Genomic DNA, 19656 nt, shown 5'->3' with positions numbered 1-19656 from the left:
AGCAGGAATTCCAGCCCTTTGCCTTGGCCCTATATGTATTTTAGCTGAAAGCTCTTGGGGGCTGGCTCTCCACTTCCGCTGCAGTGCAAACACCAATGAAGTTCCACCAACACAAGAAAACCATCCAACCGAACCCCTTTGCCGACAGAGTCCATTGGCAGAGGAACTTACAGAAGGCTTTCTGGTTGAGAGGAGAGGGAACTCCCCAGGTAATAAAGGCGCTCGGACTGCTCTCTGTATGGGGTGTTGTGGGGAAATTTGCTGAGTACACAGAAAAGGCTGGAGCCTACCCCAAAATTAAAGGTCAAGAACAAGTTCCTGCATTCTATCCGAATATCATCAAGGGAGCAGGGGAGTGTGTTGGGTGTGGGTGGGACTAAGGCTCCCACTCCTCCATGGGACACAGAGGGGAAAACATGACCACGGCACTATGATAGAATTGCCAATGGCAGGTGACATCAGCTCAGGAAATAGTGAATCAGTACGTCCCAGTTGTGTATGTTCTGTGACAATGTAACACTAATAAACTTTCCATCAAGGTGGAATGCACAAATTCCCCCATCCCAGGGTAAAGAGAAATGAGTCTGTCCACCGTGGAATGGGGGTTCAGAACCGTGGATGGCACTGTGACGCCTCTCCCCCATCTGTGGCTCACTGATACCGCTTAGTCAGTGGTGGAAGGAGGCAGGGTTTGCTCTAGGACGCATGTGCAGAGCCAGCACAACAGGCTTCACTAGCCCGTCAGAGCGCTGCACGCGGGGCTGCACACAGGGAGAGGGTGGGGCAGAAGCAGGGACCTTTACTCACAGAGTTCGAATCTTCGGCATGTGGTTGAAGCTCGTGACCAGGATGCGGCTAATGTTGTTGTTGTTGAGGGTGCTGTGAAGGTAGAGGAAGAAGGGAAATGGTTAACAAGGAAGTAGCATGGGGGGGTAGCATTAAGATGTTTCTGGAAGGTGGGGGGAGGAACAGGTGCGACTGCCAAAAGGATCATAAGTCAATAGCTAAGGGGCAGCTGGAGACAAGGGGGCGATCTCCAGATGGTAAGAGAATCCCTGATTCTTTTTTTTTTTTTTTCAGGCAGCTCTTTCCTCCCCTCTGCTGCCCTCTCAGTACTCGTGGACCCACCTGGAGCAATAATATCACTTCCTGAAATCCTACTATGTGCTGAGCGCCTCATTATGACGTCTCCAACTCTCACGACCAGTGTCAGTTACACATTACTGTCCTCATTTTTGAGAGAAGAAAACAGATACGTGTCATTTTGGTTAAGAACACACGTCCCTGCTAGGTAGGATTATCCTCGTGCTACAGATGGGGAAGCAGAGCTCCAGAGACGGGACAGAATTCTCCGGGGACCCCTGGCTGCTGAGCTTGGGAGACAGGATGCGAACCTAGCACTATCTTGCTCCAATTTCCCTGCTCTGCACCTTGCCCATACTGCCTAACACAGGGGGCTACACGGACAGTTTATTCTGGAAGTATGTTCTCACTAGCTCACCCCTCTCACCCTCCCATGGGCCCCCACTGGCCCAGGAAGAAGCCTTTCTTTGGAAGCCTTCCCTGGTTAAGCAGACTTCTTTTGTCCTTGGCTCTTGGTAAATACATTACCTTTCTCTTAAAATGCCAACATTTTCTATCCCGTGCATTACTGCAGCCCCACGACCTGGTCCACACATGATTCACACTGAGTCTTATATTCCCTAGTTGTGCGATCTTGGGCAAATCATCAGCATCTCTCAACCACAGATTCTTCATCGGCAGAAAGAGGCAGGTAATGGGACCTACCTCACAGGCTGGTAAAAGGTTTTGTGTGCAGTACATACTCAGTAAACGGAGGCTACCATTTTACTGACATTGGTGGAGAGAACCTAGTTCCGTCCTGGTCATTCCTGTTTCCCCCCACCCCAACCTACATGGTAGTGGAAATACAGCTTCATCTAGGACTGTGGCCCCTATACCCACTGCACCCAAGGGGTCTGCACAGATCCTACTCCTCCCCCCCCACTGCACTAGGATTCCAGTGATTACACCCCCTTGCCCCAGGCTATCCCTGCAATTCCCCAGGGCCCACTTAGCATTTGTTTGGCTAAAAAGGCCAGAAGGAAATCCATTTACTTAAAGACACAGAACCTAATACTTCTCCCCCACTTCCTCCCAGATTTTCCACGCGTCCAGTGCCATTTTAGGCTCCTGGTATGGTAAAGAGGAATGCACAGACCACATCTGTGTTGCCTGCCTCTTCTTCCTCCACACTTGACCAACGTTCCCGTGCAGACACTTAGCATTTTATGAAGTTGAAGTCACGTAGCCGTTCTGTTTCGTGTGGCTTATCTTTTCTATGAAGTTTGGGTTAACCGTCCTATCTCCCCACACCCAGGAAGCCTTCAGAATATCTCCTCTGACAAGGCCGAAGAGTCTATCACTCCACTTCCTTGGCAGGAAGCTTCCTGGGTGTGGGGACTGGGCTCCCCCAGTCCTCAATTGGATGAGGAATGCCCCTGGGGCTGAAATGATGCCTTTGTTTCCCTTTCTATCTGTCCCAGACTTCTAGGCTCCACACTTTGCGGATACCTTGTTAGGGTCATTGACTCACTACCAGATGAAAATCTGACCACCTTTCTCTCTCAAAGGCAAAGAGCAAGAAGCCTTTGCAGAAGAGGCTTCCTTCCAAGCATGCCCGGCCACTCACATCAGGTTGAGCTCACAGGCAGCCCTAACTGAGCTGAATACACAGTGCAGTTATATGCAGGGCTCGAGCGTAACTGCATCTGGCAGTAGTCCGGCAGCAATGACTTATTAATGTATTACTACACTGATATTTAAATGTGAGCTGTAATGAGGGCTATAAAACATTTACGATAATAGCAATTATTCCAGAACCAAAATGACTAAACACAGTATTCAGACTTTCCCGATTTGCTGCGTGGGGCTGGCCAGCCCGGGGATGACAGAGGGCTGCTGACCTCTTGGATGCCAATCTCCATGGCAGCTACAGGTTTTGTTTCCCTGATAAACCCAGATTTATTCACTCTCCAGTCTTGGTGGTTTGTGCCCACGCATGGAGCATGGGGCTCTACCTGGTTCTTGCACCTCTCAGTAGCCGGCTTGCAATGGAGGTGGTGGTGTCATAAACCGCACACAGTGGAGCAGCGTTGGGGAGCATGTGCCTGGAAGGCAGAGACCTGGTTCAGATTCTGGCTCTGCCACTTACAGCCCGTGCAGCCATGAGTAAGTTCTCTTAATCTCATTAGGTTTCCTCCCTTTAACATGGAGGTAATAATAGCACCAATCTCATAGAGCTTTAGCGGCGATTTAATACGATGATACTAATAACTGCCAACATTAGCTGGGAGCTTATTGTGTGCCAGGCAGGCACTGGGCTGAGGGTCCTACTTGCACCATCTCATTTAATTGCTGCCAACGCCCTATGAGATAGGTGCTTTTGTGATCACCTCCATTTCATGGAGGAAGCAAGCCAGACTCCAGGAATGACCCCTGGATTGGTTGTCTCCTGCTAGGAAAACAGATTACTAAAAATTTTGTGGCTTCAAGCAACACAGTCTGGAGGTCAGAAGTCTAATGTGGGTTCACGGGACCTCGTTTCTTCTGGAGGCATCAGGAGGAGAGTGTTTCATTGTCCTTTGCTGCTTGTCTTCAGCCTGTGGTCCCTTCCTGCAGTACTCCGACCTCCTGATTCTGTTGTCACATCTCCCACTGTCCATCGTGACCCGCCTCCCTGTTCTGAGGAGGCTTGTGAGGACATTTATGAGCCTAACTAGATAATCCAGGATAACCTGCCCCTCTCAGATCCTTATCTTAGTCACATCTACAAAGTCCCTTTTGCCAGATAAGGTAACATTCCTGAGCTCCTGGGATGAGGACGTGGCCTTTTTTTTTTTTGGAAAGAGGGGCCTTATCCAGTCACCACCATGCCCTGAAACAAAGCACACTTGTGAGCACACGGTCTGGCTCACGCGCAACACTCAGGAACTGTGTTCCTTTAGTCTTTTATGGTTTACAATATGCTTTCACATTCACCTCATTTGATATCTGTAGAACTCTGGGGTTGGAATTCTTATCCCCATCTTATAGGTGAGCGACTTGAGGCTATGAAGGGATGCCCAGGGTAGCACACGAGCTCCTGGGGGGTTCGGGAACCACTGTTCTTTCTTTACACCACAATTTCTCCCAACATACCCACTGCCTCCTGTTTTCCAGGCCAGTTCGTTGCCCCAGCAGGGACGCTCTCTGTTACGTCCACCCTGGCGCCCAGAGCTAGACAGAACTGCACAAGTGTCGCCTGTTCTGTACACTTCTTGAAAATGGACCAACAGGAAAGTAAATGGTTGGGTGTGACAATGACCCGCCGCTGGATGGCTGGCCCAGCCGAAGCTGCGGGGACCTCATCACCTTGTTTTATTTACCTCCAGCTCCTGGAGGAGCTCTGCCAGTTCCACAGTCTAGCTCCAACCTCCCTGCTCTGCTCCTTTGGAGCTACTTTCAGAAAACACAGTTTACTCCAAGTCAGCCAGGTTGGAGGTTTTTCTCCAAATAAATGCTCCCAATTCAAGATTTCCCATCAGGTGTCAAGATCAATCTCAGGGTCAAATTAATTCTATAAGACTTCGGAACTACTCTGCACGCCACCCCCCCCCAACTTCTGCACCATCGCAAGCAACTAAATGGGCATTTCAGTATAAACTAGAAATAAGGCCATTCCCCCGCCCCCCATGAGATTTAAAGACAGTCTGCCTACTTGCCATGTAAAACCCTTACCTGTTAGACTGTATATTGAGACTAAGGATGACCTATATACTGTGCAATCACTCTTCTGTTTTGTCATTATCAGAACACAAATGTTTAATGAAGAAGGATCATTTTCCATATTAAAATGACCCATGTGGACAATACTGCTTCTACCAATGGATCCCATTCTCTCTCAATGGTGAGCACCAGAAGAAGGGTATTAAACTTTTTCCCCGGGGCACTAAGGAATTTATTGCTCCTGGGGAACACAAATAGAACCTCGGTACCCTGAACAAATGTGCTTGTGTTCTCAGCTAAATACCGTGGTACTGTGACAAGACAAGGGCTCTCCAGTACTGAAGAGTGCACGAGGAAGTTGTGCCCATACGGGTCTGTTCCAGGGGATGACAAACTACTGCCCACAAGTCAAATCCCATCCAATACAGCTTGTTTTTGTAAATAAAGTCTTACCCACCCATTCATGCGTTGTCTATGGCTACTGCTTCTGCGTTACAACAGCCGAGTAGACACGACAGAGACCGAAGGGCTAGCATAGCCTAAAATAGTGACATCTGCCTTTTTATAGAAAATGTTTGCCGATCCTGGTTACCGTAGAACTGGGAAGCTCCAGTCTTGCCTTTGTCAGTAATTATCTGTGATGTGCTGGGCAAGCGGCATAACTGTTCGGTAAGATGAGGGGATTAGGGCAGAAGCTCTCAAAACACTGGTAGGAAAGCCCAAGTAGTAACTGGTAGGGCTGGGAATCAAAAGCAGGTGGTCTAACTCTGGAATCCACACTCCTGGCCCGCATCCCAGTCCCAACTGGAAGATGGGTCCCCCTGCTTCCCGAACCTACAATGCTGTGAAAAAATCAGAGCCAAAGAGAAGGCCCCGTTTGAGGGACAGGGCAGGTGAATCCACCTTGGGTTGGGTGTGGAATGAACTTGGGTAGCGGTTCTCCAAGTGTGGTCCCCAGACCTGCAGCATCATGTGGGAACTTGCTGGACGTGTGAATCTTCAGGCCCCACTCAGACCTACTGAAGCAGCAGCTCTGTCCCAGTCTTGTGTGTTTTAACAGACCCGTCGCAGTATTCTCATGCAAGCTCAAGTTTGAAAACCACTGAGCAGAGAAAAAGCTAAGAATAGAGAGGACAGTTTATCGGCTACCTTCTCGCTGACTCTGGCACCGAAAGTCTCTTCTGTGGAGGGCATGGTGTTTCCCTGCTTAGAAAGAGGCCCAAGTTCTGCGACAGTGCACTGCCCTCAATGGAGGCTGCTGCAATCGCCCCTGGAAAGCTCCAACTTGGCATCTGCCCCCAGCTCCCCGCTGTTCTCTGCTGAGTGGTGAAGTGTGGCTCGCCCTCACAGCCCTCAAGATAGCCATCTTTGGTCTGGAGGAGCTAAGTCCAGCTGCAGCCACACCACCCTGGCAACCTTAATAAGGCTGACATTTCCCTCTGTCTCCTCCGATTAGGCCATCGCTTTATCACTCTGTGCTTTCTTGGCTCTGGGTGTAATCTGCGTGTTGTGTGTCCATAACACTATGTAATTGGCTCTAATGCAGCAATATTATCTGTGAGCATGTATCACATAATTGCATCCACAGTAAGTGCCACTGCAGACTCCCAGCGTGCCAGCCTCCCTGGGACACTCCTCGAGCCCCTCCGCTTCCCCTCCGCGCAGGTGGGCATCCAGACTCCTCAGGTCGGATAAGCCCTCTTGGAAGATCGGCCCGTTCGTCCCTTGTCTCGAGGCAGGTTGATCGTTCCTTACGTGTAGGTAAATAAGGTGGTTCCCTCCTTAACACGCCCCAGGAAGGAGACTCTTGGTGAGTCGTCAGCAGCCACGGCAGCAGAATGTCTTTCTCAAGCAAGCTTGGAGGTGCCCTGACCGGTACTGACAAATGCCAGCATCCAGTGGCCAGCCCTCTAAGCCCCGAAGATGGAACTTCTCCAACAGGGCCTGTATGGAATTCACAGGGGCAGACACAGACCAAAGTAGGCGCCAGCATTCTCTGAGGAGCAGCTGAGAGCAAGTACTGTGGCCGGACCCTGCAGGAAGGATCTAAACTGCTGGTCTGGGGAATGAGAAGCACAGGGGGATTCTGGCAGCTGTGGCCTCAAAGGGAGGGGCTGGGGGCTCACTGCTGCCTCTCCGTCTTGCTGGCTTGGACAGGGAGAGGGGTAGGAGACTGAGGGTGCTCTGGGTGTCTGCTCTCTTCTCTGGCCTGTATGTCAAAGCAGGGCTGGCTTGTCTTGGTCTTGCTTGGTGGCCGCTGACTGACAGCCACCGTGGCCCCAGGAATCAAGGCCTATTACTGATGACCAGGCCCTTCCACGTGCTCCCAGATCCTGGGAATATGAATGCGTTGGCTGGCTCAGTCCATTATAATGTGTGTAGGTGATGTCGCTTTGTGGACGTGGCTGCACACACCGAATGCCCACTGAGGTTAAGGGAGGCATCCCCAAGTCTTTCCCCCAACCCCAAATCTCTCCCCAACTCAACGACTCTGTCATTTCTGGAGGAAGCTCCCCTCCTATCACCCAGCGGCACAATGTTCCGCTTTGGCTGGGGGCTCTAGGAAATTCCAGGAATCAGGAAGAATGTACAATGATGCATCCTTTGAGAAAATCTTAACTGAATGTTATAGGTTCTGCCATGAACTCTCTGCCTTCTCATCAGCGAGACTAGTGAAGTATATTGCTTTGAGGCGAGCTTGCCAAGATCTTCCAGTAAAGATGTCAGTAAGAGCAGTAACAACACTGATACTAACTACTAAGGATTCGCTATGTGCTGGCACCGGGCTGAGCACTTTTCACACATGATCTCATTTAATGCTCCCAACAATCCTGAGGTAGACCTTTCCATTTTGGAGCCTGGAGAGATCTGCTCTGATCACAGCTGTAAAGTTGTGGAGCCCATGTTCAAATATAGGGAGGCGGGATACCAGGGCCTGTATTTTTTACCATTCCCCAAAACGGTCTCTGACAGGATTGTCTGACAGATGCTGGCTGTCCAATTTCCATGTCTTCCCCAAGGCCGAGCTGAGTCCTAGAGGCCAGTGTTACTCTCAGCCCTCCCAGACTTCCACGTGGCGGGGGACGATGGTGTTTGCCTCACCGCCAAGGCTGCTCAAAGGCAGAGGTAGCATTACCTGACCCTCCTCTTGTCCGCACAACAGAGAGCTCAGCACGGAGAGCGAGGGCGGTGGGTGAGGCTACATGGGACAGCGGGCGATTCGGTTTTAGAGCCTTCTGAGGTCAAGGTTTGCCTAAACGAGTCTAAGCGTTGCCAGAAGCTGCCCTTACTGTTGGGTCGGTTGGTTGGAATTTTTAAGCATACCCCGCAGAACCAAGAATACAGATCTGCTTCCTAATAAGCAAAGCTCATCTTTGGGCTGCCTGGAGCAGGTAGTCAGGCCCTGAGGGCAGATGGGGCAGGAGAATGAGAAGGACGGAGGGAGAGAGGAGAAAGGAGGGTGGGAAGCCACCTCTGGCACATTACCTGCTCCCCGAGACTATCCTGGGTGCTGCTTCTTACTGATTTCCTTGATCTCCCTGCGGACCGTTTAAATTAAAGCTCATAACCATTGTGTGGGCATATAATGAAACCAACTGATGCTGCACTGATTAGTCCATTACTCTCAACTGTTAGAAAACATAATGATCTCACAAGGGGCCTTATTCACTGACGTATAGCAGGCGAGCTCTCATTTGACACCTCAAATTAGCAGCCAAAGCAATAACAGCTGGGGTTTTTGTCTCAATATTTGTACCCGACTCTAAAGTGATTTGGCACTGGGTGAGCGTTATTTTTAAACACAGACCTCGCACCGCCAAGTAACATTTTAAATGGTCTCCAGGTGTCATGTAAAACCTACAGAAATAAATAAAAACAATCAGCTGCCAATTTGAGTCTTTGATGATACGGATTCCTAAACAAAAGGGCTTGTCTTTGGCTCTCCCTTCATTATATATTCATATTGTGACAGGCAGGAACCCATCTCCTTCTACCCAGCAGAGCCTCGGTGTTAAAAGGAAAAAAAAAAAAAAGATGTCTCCAAAATAAATGTAGAAAGTGGGAGATCAAAAGAGAAAGATGAATCTTCAAGTCCTGCCGTCGCTCAGCCAGCTGCCCCAGTGTTTTCGGTCCCTTGATTCTGAAGAACTCCTTACTCATTTTTTGAGATCATCACAGACACTGCCTGGTGGTGATTCAGAATGATTCAACTGCCTCCCAATGACCAATTTAATTGTAAAATGTACCTTCAATGACAACATGAATGAGTGGCCTCTCCCGATTTTGTTTCGTCATCCATGGGCTGGGAACCTGGACGATCAATCTTGTCTACTACATTATTTAGAAATCAGGAAGCTGCCAGCTTGCCAAGATGTCTGCAGTGGGCTGAGGATGGAAGAATGACCTCCACCTTACATAACTGAACAGGCGAGTGTGCAGTCGGGGGGGGGGCAAAGGACAATTTCCCCCTCAGCTGCATTTCAGCTCGTAAGACAGGAAGAAGGGGGAAGTTTTTCAAAGTCCACTAACGAGTACACTAAGAGAACAGAGGACACGCCAGTTTTGCGCCCTGTTGTATAGGCAGGGCCTTGCCCAGTGTTTGGCACATAGGACAACTCAATAAATATTTACTGCATGGGTGGATGAGTTTCAGGATATGAAGGGTCATGCTTTTGGCATCTTTTCATAAAAATAAATTTCTACTCTGAACAGCCGCCTGGGCCGATCCAGGAGTACAAACTCAATTGCCTGCAGGAGCCAGGTTTTACACCTGAGTAAGCGGGTTGCATGGGGTCCGCAGTAAACCCAGCTCTGCCTCCTGGGATCGTCACTTCTCGTTTCAAAGGCCTGTTGCTATGCTGGAATGTGGGTGCACCTGCTGCCCGCTGTTCCTTTTTGCTTTTTTTAAGAGAAAGCCAGACATCTAGAATTTTTATGCGAAGTCTGCTGGTTTTTTAATATTGGTGATTAAATCATTTTAAGGAATGAAAGTTACAAACGAAAAATAACTTGGATTTGGCTTGCAGATGCCAGTTTTTAATCTCTGAACCAAAAAGATCAGTTTAACAATTTGAATCATATCTATCACATATGTATCACATATACATCAAATATGTATATTCAACATATCACATATATAACACACTTTGAGATATGTCTGTATACGAAAATTGAGCTCTCTATATGTATGTGTGTATATACATATGTATGTATGTATATATGAAATCAAAGTATGTTAATGGTGAAATGTGGTTGGCATCTTCCTTCCATACTGCATCTCTGGGAGGGCAGCCACCAGGAAACTACTATTCAAATGAACTATCTTAAATGATAGAAAATTATTCAAGTCCTCCCGCCTCCGCCCTCCCCAACTATCATTACCTGGAGACAAAGAATCTTGAGAAAGATTCTAAGGGTCAGGCTGGGTCCCACCAGGCAGGCGTGCTCTTGCCAGCTTTCCACACACGGTGCATCAGCCCTGTGGCTAAACTTGCAAGTTATTCCTTATGTACAGTTCCGAACTGAGCCACAGGGTGCATGAGGCTCTGTTCCTGGGCTGAGATGCTGGCAAGGTCCAGGTCTACCCTCTGATATTTGCAGGAGAGGGGCTCTCTCAGGGAGCTAGACACAGTTTACTTGGGCTACTGAACCTACGCTGTTCTTTCCGGAAAAATGCTAGAGATTAAGAGATGATGGGCTGGATGGGGCATAGAGGCTGGCTTCACTATTATTTGTTTCCCTTCTGCTAATACAGGGGAAAGGTATATGGCAATACAGAGCACCAGACAGTCAATGGACCTGTCTTCTGGCTTGGTTCTTCTGTGAAATTTTTCTATGGCTACGTGTAAGTCACTCAACCTTCTGGGGGAGTTCCTTTCTCTTAAAATGAAGCGGTGGGACTGGTTGACCTCTAGGGTCTTTCCAGGCTACTTATACGCTCTCATTCCCACTGGGCTGGCGCTGGCTCTAAAATGGCAATTCTGGAATGGGAACAGTTTTCTAGACAGCGGTGGGAAGGGTGGTGGATGCCTAGATTTGTATAAAGATAGGACATCTGGCCAAACTCTGAAAATCACGACTAACCCCCACTGCATTTGAAAAGTTTTGCAGGGTCACCTCATTTTTTTTCTCTTTATGAAAATAAAGCTTCAGCTTCTGTGGGGTTAATGGGCTTGCTTCCCTAACTAGCTGTCGCATCTCTAGCTTATGTACGGAGAGGGGACGGGTCCAGACATGGGAGTGATTTTCCTACCCAGTTGACTTTGTGGAAGTGATTTGCAAGGCTGAAAGAAGTGAATAATTGGGATCAGGAAACTAATTCTCACAGAGAGAGGGTTTCACTTGAGGGGAGACAGTTTTAATAATCATACTCCTGGGTTTTAATAAAAATAGGTCTTTTGCAGGTACAAGATTCAAATAGTTAAATTCAGAAAGAGAAAGGGCAGAGTGGAGGGTGAGGGGAGTGGCAGATACCTCAAAGTATTTAACTTCAGAAAATACACTGTTTAAATGCGCGTCTTAATGAATGTGAACCGGCCCCAGTGGTCTGGAACAAAGCAAGCAGGAAAGCTGGCCTGGTGTGAGCTGTGGGGTCTGCAGAGGGCCATTCCCATCCCAATGCCGCACTCGCCCCTCAGCTCTAAACCTGCGATGTCCAATAAGGTAGCCGTGAGCTAAAGGCAGTGATTTCGATTTAGATCAATTACAATTAAATAAAAGTTTGGTTCCTCGGTTGTATGAACCACACTTCAAGAGTCGCACTGTGGTTAGTGGCTGTCACACTGGATTGCACAGATAAGAAGCATTTCCTGCATCACACAAAGTCCTATGAGACAGCACTGCTCTAAATAATTGGAGGCACATGCGTGCCCAGATTGCCACAGCTTCCAGATACTCCGGGGACGTTGAAATTATATACTTCAAAATAAAATTACCTGCGTTTTAAACATTGGCAACTAATTCTAACTTTTTAAAAAACACTGTGAAAACTAAAACAATTAAAAAACATTCAACTCCATATCTGAAGTTTTCAATTAACTATGGGCCAATAGTTGGGGTGCTCTGATTTAGTTTTAAGTCAAATGGGAATGGGCACTCTGGAGCTTCTGTAAGTCCAAATACGCTGTTGGAGAAACAGAGTCAGATTCCCTCTGTCCTTCCGCCTCACCAGTGATCCCTTGCTTCTAAGCCCCTTCGCAGATAGGAAATGGAAGCTGAGAAAGGGAGCGATGATGTTCTGATTCTCCCAAGCACCGCGTCTCCATGTCTTCCCCATGCCATCCCCCCCTCCACAGAGCCAGCTAGCAGGAAGGGGTCAATTTCCTGCTTGAGTTCCTAGGACCTTGACTTTCAGGGCACAGCTCTGCAGAGTTACGGACTCTTGGCCACAGGTGAGCTGAGCCAAACGATATTCTGCATCCTGGATGGAAGTGGAGGTTGAGCAAGGGGTAGGTTCGGCTCTTCGAGGAGTCACGGCTCCCTGGCCTGGAGACCTTTGAAAGCCATGAGATGAGAGCTGAACACGGGCAAGATACTCCTTGGACATGCTCAAATACTGGTCACTGAAGCCATTGCTTGCTGCCAGGGGACAGAGAAAGGATAGAGGCTGGCCATCGGCACAGGAGTGCACTTGCAAACTGGTGTAGGAGCTCCCTTTTGGGAGTGAACTGACCCCTGTGTGCATTTGGTAGCTTTGTGGTATTTCCCTACTGGCCTCATCTTGCCCCCAAGAAGAAACGCTCTGGAACCTTTTTTTCAAAGATTAGATTATTTTTCTGGTTTGTCGTAGGTGGGACAAAGCAAACCTAGTTTGTCAAGCCAGAATTTCAGCCTAGGGACTTGGTGGCTGGAGTCTGTGGCCCCTGTGAACAGTAAGACTTCCATGACCTGATTTCACCTAAGTGCTACTCACAGGAGCAGTTGATAATGGGAGTCCTACTGATTCACAGATCCTCTGCTCAAGAACAGGTCAACGACCTTCACCGTACCTCTTAACCCAGGACTGCACACCAACGCATTTTCAATTCAGAGACTAAACAGGACTTCAATTAACAAGAAAGTGCAATCAAATGGGAACCACTGGAATACCTTCCCCCACACCAATTCTAGCTACTTGAACTGTTAAAGTGCTGCTTATTTAAATGGAAAAAATTATCCTATATTTCAAAGGAAGTTTCACTTTTTCCTTAAGGTGATGTTCTCAAAACCAAGCTAGCCATTTTAAGAACATGGCTATGACTGAGCCTTGAGCCTGGGTGACTATGATGGAGGGGTGTGTGTTGTATGACCCATGAGAACATTTATAGAAAACCTAGTTCCTTTCCTAGGGTCCTGGGGGCTGAATGGAAGTTACTGGTACCTTCCACAAAGTGCAATTTTAATTCTGATTGCCTGAAAAAAATCACAATTTGTAGCACAGTACCAAAAAAAAATCATATTCTGGAAATATTTTAAGACTTTCATTAGGCAGTGACAGTTCTATATTCAAAACTATGTTGTGACTAAATACCCTGATTCCAAATTCTGTTGAAACAAATGTTTTCAGCTCCCAGAGAAACCCAGGTGAAATACCTTGTAAATAAATGAAAATGAGTCTTGTCTGTTAGAAAACACCACTTTTCACTATGGCTCTAATTTTGTTCATAGGTAATAAAAAAATATCGTCATTTAGCTGGAGGAATAAAAAAAACAAAGGTAATGTGAGAAATGTGCTGTTTCAGTAAAATACTACATCATTATTTAAAATAATTTTGGGGCAATCACAATCTTAGTTCTATTCAGGACTGAAACGTAACAAAGAGTCTGGAGACTGGGGTGGAGTAGGTTTCCATTTGGATAGTTAATTTCAACTGAATTTGGTTCCATGTACTTTATTTATTTATTTTTTAAAAAGAGTTTATTTATTTGAGAGAGAGGGAGAGAGAGAGCCCGAGCCTGGAGGGCGGGGCTGGGGGAGGAAGGGGGGAGAAAGGAGGGGTCGGGAGGGGCAGAGGGAGAAGCAGACTGCCTGCTGAGTGGGGAGCCCGACCTGGGGCTTGATCTCAAGACCCTGAGATCATGACCTGAGCTGAAGGCAGACGCTTAACTGGCTGAGCCACCCGGGTGCCCCGGTTCCATGTACTTTAAATGACTACCTGCTTTGTTTCAGGTTGGTGTGAGGTTCTGGGAATAAGGCAGTGAGACAGTAGAGGCGTGTCCTTCAACTTCGGTTGTAGCGAGCCTTCCGCTTGGGTATCTGCTAGTTGCTAGACCTACACCCATGGTACCTCCTTTAATCCACACACTAGCCTAAGGGGTTGGTATTGTTTCTATTTTTCAGTGAGGAAATGAAGCCCAAACCACCCAGTTTGGTGAAGCTGGACTGGCAGCCAGTCCTATGGGAGGACTCTAACACCTCCAAGGGCAACTGTGGCCTTATACCTCCAGGTCTGGGGTGGTTCTGTGGAATCGGATGTAATGCTGATTAAGCTGAGGTCACAGGTTTAGATCTGAGCACCCTGTGGGTCAACTTTTCAAAAAGAAGAACGATCATTCCTGAATCATGGTGGGCATTTATAACAGCCGGTAATCTTACTAATGCATATAATTGTTTCTCTGGTATGTACGCTCCAGAATGCATTTTTTAATTTTAATTTTTTGTAGCAGAGCAGTGAAGTGCAGGGGCTCAAATACCAGGCAGAGCTGGATTTGCGACTTGAAGAGCAGGCCCAGGTACTTGCCAGGGGCACTTTGGGCGAGTCATTTAGCTTCTCTGAGCCTCGGTTTCCTCGTTAGAAAAATGAGATTAAGAGGCTCTACTTTGTAAGGTTGTGGTGAGGATTTACATAAAAGGCCGCATTCTAGTCTGTCATAGTCCCTGGAAGAGAGCAGACACTAAGAATTGGAGGCTGTAACAGTAATTATAGTATCTATAGTGACTATACTAATCATTGTTATAAAACCATTGTATTATATGCTATTATTAATTATTTGTTGGGGCGCCTGGGTGGCTCAGTTGTTAAGTGTCTGCCTTCGGCTCAGGGCGTGATCCCGGCGTTCTGGGATAAAGCCCCACATCAGGCTCCTCTGCTGGGAGCCTGCTTCTTCCTCTCCCACTCCCCCTGCTTGTGTTCCCTCTCTCGCTGGCTGTCTCTATCTCTGTCGAATAAATAAATAAAATCTTAAAAAAAACAATAATTATTATTTGTTAATCAGAGCATCCAGTTCCATGTTCAGAGGAAGCTCAGTTGAAGTGGAGGATAGATCTCCGTTTGTATAAAGCTCTGGGTTTTCTGTACTGGGCCGACAAGGTCTATGAGTGTCCTTACACCCAACGTTCAGCACCCTTCAGCCAGGACAACAACCCCATGCTACAGGAGTGAGCACACCCTGATCTGGGTATTAGGACTATTGTTAATTTCTTGTCCCCGCCTCCTTCTTACACCAGCAAAGGACTTTCTTCTCCATTTTTCTGTGTCTACGAGTGGGGTTTGGGGTCAGGCCATGTTATACCTGCCTGGATGTGGTTGAATATCTACCTGAGAAGTCTGGTCAATTCCCACCCACCACTGCTTTAACTCTTGAATTGCTCTTCTCTAAATGTGGGCTAAGAAGGAGCTCAGTACATGGGGTGATGAAGGGGTCCAGGGAACATGAAACTGGGTAGGGGCTGTTTATCTCAATTCTCATCAATTGCATAGACCCAATGACAAGCGCTTTAAAATCAAAGGGAATTTGGAGGCTAGTTCAACTCATGAGAAGAGCTTTCTGGAAGATGCGGCACAAGATTCCTGCTTGCTTCTGTGGTGTCCTTGCTCAGTTTGGGAGTCCCGGACTCTACGTCACTTGGTTCTGCTTATACATGTCCATTCAACAACTCTGGTAAGCTCTGGCCTCTGGAGTCTGATCTGTCAGAGAATCTGCTCTTCTAAAGCTTTACTGTCTCTGGCCCCTGGCACCATGCTGGCACACGCAGTGTGTCCTTGCTTCTTGGGTGGATTACAGCAGGGGCCACCTGGGCTGGCAGGTAGCTGAGATGAATGGAGGTCGGTGGGAAAGTAGAGTCTACGCATCCCATCTAAGGAGGGAATGTGCTCTTTAGCCACAACTGACGTCACAATGCAGAAATGCAGCCCAGGGCTGCCAGTGCTTCTGGCTTACCGGAAACCCAAAGCTGGGCATCTGTACTTTTAGGAAAAATTTTATAATTTTAAAATATGAGATGCTAATTTCAATTAAAAAAATAATAGGATTGAAAAAACTCATCTGTGGGTGCAACATAGTCTGGGGTCTATCTAGTTTGCAACGTCTGGTTTCAAGAGAGCAGAAAGCAGGATCATTCTTTGATTCTGTCACGTACTCAAGTTTGCCCTCCTCCCCAAATCTCCTAAATAAAACACGTAATAATGACTTTGAAAGGACAACTGTGCTTGGGATCCCAGGTCTTACCAAGGGTTCCTTTTCTAGACAGCCTAGTTGCATAAAGGTGTCCAATGTGGGCAAAGAACATGGGATTAGGGGTCAGCAGACCCAGGTTCTAGTCCCCCTGATGCTGCCAACTTGCTGTTTCCCTTGGCAAATCTCTAAGCCAGAGCCTGGACAAGGGTGAGGGACGTGGGGTACCCGGGTACAAAGTGTTACTTGGCCTGGGCCTCACTCTTGCCTCTTCTCAGTCTCTCTATGCCTTATCTCAAAATAAGAGGTCATTCTGGAAACCAAGGTCCTTACAGGCCCAGCCTATAATAATGTCAGTGAATTTCCAAAATGGGCAAGTGACCTAAATGAAGGGGGACCTTCAAAACAACACATGCTGGTTATCTGCAGACGTGTTGGACCTGCATGCAATTTAGCTGCACCAGTTCTTTATCAAGGGCAGGCTACTCGCTGGAATATGTGAGCATTTTCAGGCTATGCTCCCGACATCTTTCGCTTGGCATTTTTGGCAGCGTATCTACTGAACTTCTGATTTGCTACATGTTGTCAGGAGACAATGTCTGAAAATCTTTTCTCCTCCCCTGCAGTACTACTGAAAAAATTATTTTATTAGCTAGGTTTTCTTATTTTTGTTTCATTTGTCCACGCTCTTAATTTTTTTTTTTTCATTAAAAACATTTCTGACCCAGGACAGCATTTGGGCAGGGAGGTGACTGGTATACCTGACAAAGTGCCTGGCGGTCCTCAACCTAGCTGGCCAGGAGACCAGCACAGAGCACCACGACGAACGATTCCTGACCACACAGGGTCAGAAATGCAGTCTCGGCATATTCGACTGCAGTATAAGCCCAACTTGGAGGAAACCGAGTATGTGAATCACCAAATGTATAGAACAGGTGGAAATGAAAGGCCAGCGATTTGGGCAACAGACGGCCATGTGAGTCATAGAAACTCTCAGTTAAGAACCTTAAGGCTATACAGAAAGCTGGGGCTGGATTGTGGGACAGTCTGAAGAACGGAGCCCCCAAACCACTGAATGACAGAGTCAACTGGTGATGTCCAGAAGCGAGAATAAATCGTCTCTGGACTACAATGTAACTCAGTGAAAAAGCAGGACTATTTTCTTTCCCCAACAGTTCTGATTTACCTTCAACTTTGTGGGGACCCACTAACTGGGTAAAGGAAATGACAATTTCAGAAGCATGTGGGAGGCTCCAACATTCTCCTGGGCAGGACTGTGATTCACCGCTAGCTCGCCTAGCCCAGCTCTCGGGGGCCAGTTCCCACCACTCTGTGGCACCTGTTGGCCATGCTCCTGGGGAGCCAACGCCACGAGAGCCTTGGCAACACGGATCGGGAAGGCAGCTTGGTCGAATGGTTAATCACACAGGCTCTGCTGCGTACTAGTTAAGCGGCTACCTGGCTTCTTTGAGATGGGTCTTTTGCAGGAGGAGGGCTGTGAGGATGCAGGGGAGAAGGTATTAAGAGCACCATATCCACTGGAGGGCACGGGTAACTGCACAACAGATGCGACAAAGGCAATATCCTCTGCGCCATGATTCTCCCCCTGCGGTGGCCCCGGGGCCTTGAGGAGTTTCACCCACAGTACGCTTTTTCTCTGAGTCCGTTTTCTGGCTCTCTGGGAAGGGGAGGAGGGTGGTGGCCCTTTTCCTTTGTTCACCATATTCTATGCTAGACATCCCCCACCGGGCAGGAGCCAAAAATGAGGATGAAGTGAGCAGATGTCATAGCCTTTTCCAGCCCGGTACCCATTCCTCTCTCTCTACCACCGGTGGCTCTCAAAGGCTCCCCTCCTCAATTCCCATTGTGTGTCCTGCGGGACCAGCCTGGATGGGAAGAAGTTTTACAGCAGTTCCATCCACAGAAAAAAATGGAACAACAGGGGGATTCCATGTGCAATATTTCCACCAGTAGTTGATGTGCACAAACTTTCCTTAAGTTAATTGTGAGAGAGCTTTCCATGGGGGTGATCGTGAGTCCTTCCCTGTTTTTTATTTCATCCGCCTAATGTCAGAGAGAAAACACACCTGTAATACTCTAGCTTGCCTTCTTAATTTGCAGACTTTTAAAGCTTTAGATACTTAAAGATGACCTTTCTGGGGATAGTGTGTTTTGAACCTCTCTCTCTCAGGAACTTATTAAGTTAATATATGATACCCTCACTTAGTTCCTATTTATTCTTTCATTGTCAAGATTCTTTACGGTTCCTAAGTTGTGATTACAGAGAATTGCTATAAAATGTCAATGTGCAGATGAGATTTGGAAGGTCTGGGGTTGGGGAGGGGAGATTCTTTAAATGGAGATGTCAGCTCCAGCCAATTTCAGAATGGCTCACCATTAAGATAGATGGTTCCAAAGCTGTGTGCCTCGGCTGGAAATTAAAAACCCATGGAATAAATGATTATGATTAATTTTAAGTACTTAGCCATGTGAAGCCAAATGAGAGTGTCTTTAAAACAAAGCTATTGATCTGGCTTTGTTTGGAATTGAGAAGGTAAACTAATCAGATCCTGTGGTCTCTTTGTAATAATAGGGAATGAGAACTACTTCCCCCCCCCCCACGATAGGCTTTTAAGCTTCAAGTTTGAGAAACCTGGTGTACCAACATGCTATAATATACCAACATTTTAAAAACAGCAAACACTGGGGTAGAGAAGAGCAGCCAGTTCCGGGGTTTGATGGGGATGAGGGCATGAGAGGGAGAAAGTTGAATGGAAGGGACAGAAGCCACCTCTTCTTAGAGTTGAGGGAACACACTCAGAGAGGTTGTGTAGCTTGGCCAAAGTCCCACTGCGCCCAGGTGTGTCTGACTGTACAGCCCCATCCTCTCCCCCACACAGCCTTCCTGGTGAGACAAGGCACCACCACTCCTAGTACAGAGAGCTAACATGCGGGCTGTCAGGTTGTCACAGCTGTTTTGTGGCAGCTGGTGATTTCCATTTCCTGGTCTCTTCCCAAGGAATTTTCTCATCCTCCTGAAGAAAAGGGTGACATGCTCCTAGCAGCCCTCTCTAGAAATGCTTTTTTTGCAGGCTGGGAAAACTGCGCCTACCCTTCTCAGCCCCAGTCTCCTGATCAGGGAAGTCCTAAGTCACCGAACGGGCTGGCATCCTCTCCCTAGCAGACGTGCATTTGTTGCCGGTTCCGGGGTCAGAGTTTGCGTGAGGAGCCACCATCCATCTTAGGACTGACAGCCTGACCTCCCTCGCTATGGGTCCTGCCGCTTCTGTCCTGGGAATTCGCGGCTTTCATCAGATTCCCGGCACCTTGCAGCATCAGCATCCCCTTTTCTTTCCCGTGATTCCTCTTGGAATCACCTTCCTCTTGCACAACGTGGAGAGGCTTTCTCTAACCCGTGCCCACTGTCTGCGGGTCCAGGTGAAAAGGAAGGTAGAAAGGGACATTTTTATATATTCATTCATTCATTCATTCGTCTGACATTTATTCATTCCTTTA

General features: G+C 47.7%; 1 protein-coding gene across 1 annotated transcript in view; it reads right to left on the bottom strand.

Annotated features, from left to right (window-relative positions):
- The window catches only part of SLIT3 (slit guidance ligand 3), a 584433-nt gene that overhangs the window by 129037 nt on the left and 435740 nt on the right, over positions 1-19656 (bottom strand). Inside the window, exon 7 of the mRNA XM_040630315.1 lies at positions 808-879. Within this exon, the coding sequence (XP_040486249.1) occupies positions 808-879 (72 nt within the window). The remainder of the gene's footprint in view (positions 1-807; positions 880-19656) is intronic.

Source organism: Ursus maritimus, unplaced genomic scaffold (genome assembly GCF_017311325.1).
Source record: "Ursus maritimus isolate PB19 unplaced genomic scaffold, ASM1731132v1 scaffold_15, whole genome shotgun sequence".
Classification (NCBI taxonomy): Eukaryota; Metazoa; Chordata; class Mammalia; order Carnivora; family Ursidae; genus Ursus; species Ursus maritimus.
This window is presented reverse-complemented; position numbering and strand designations above follow the sequence as displayed.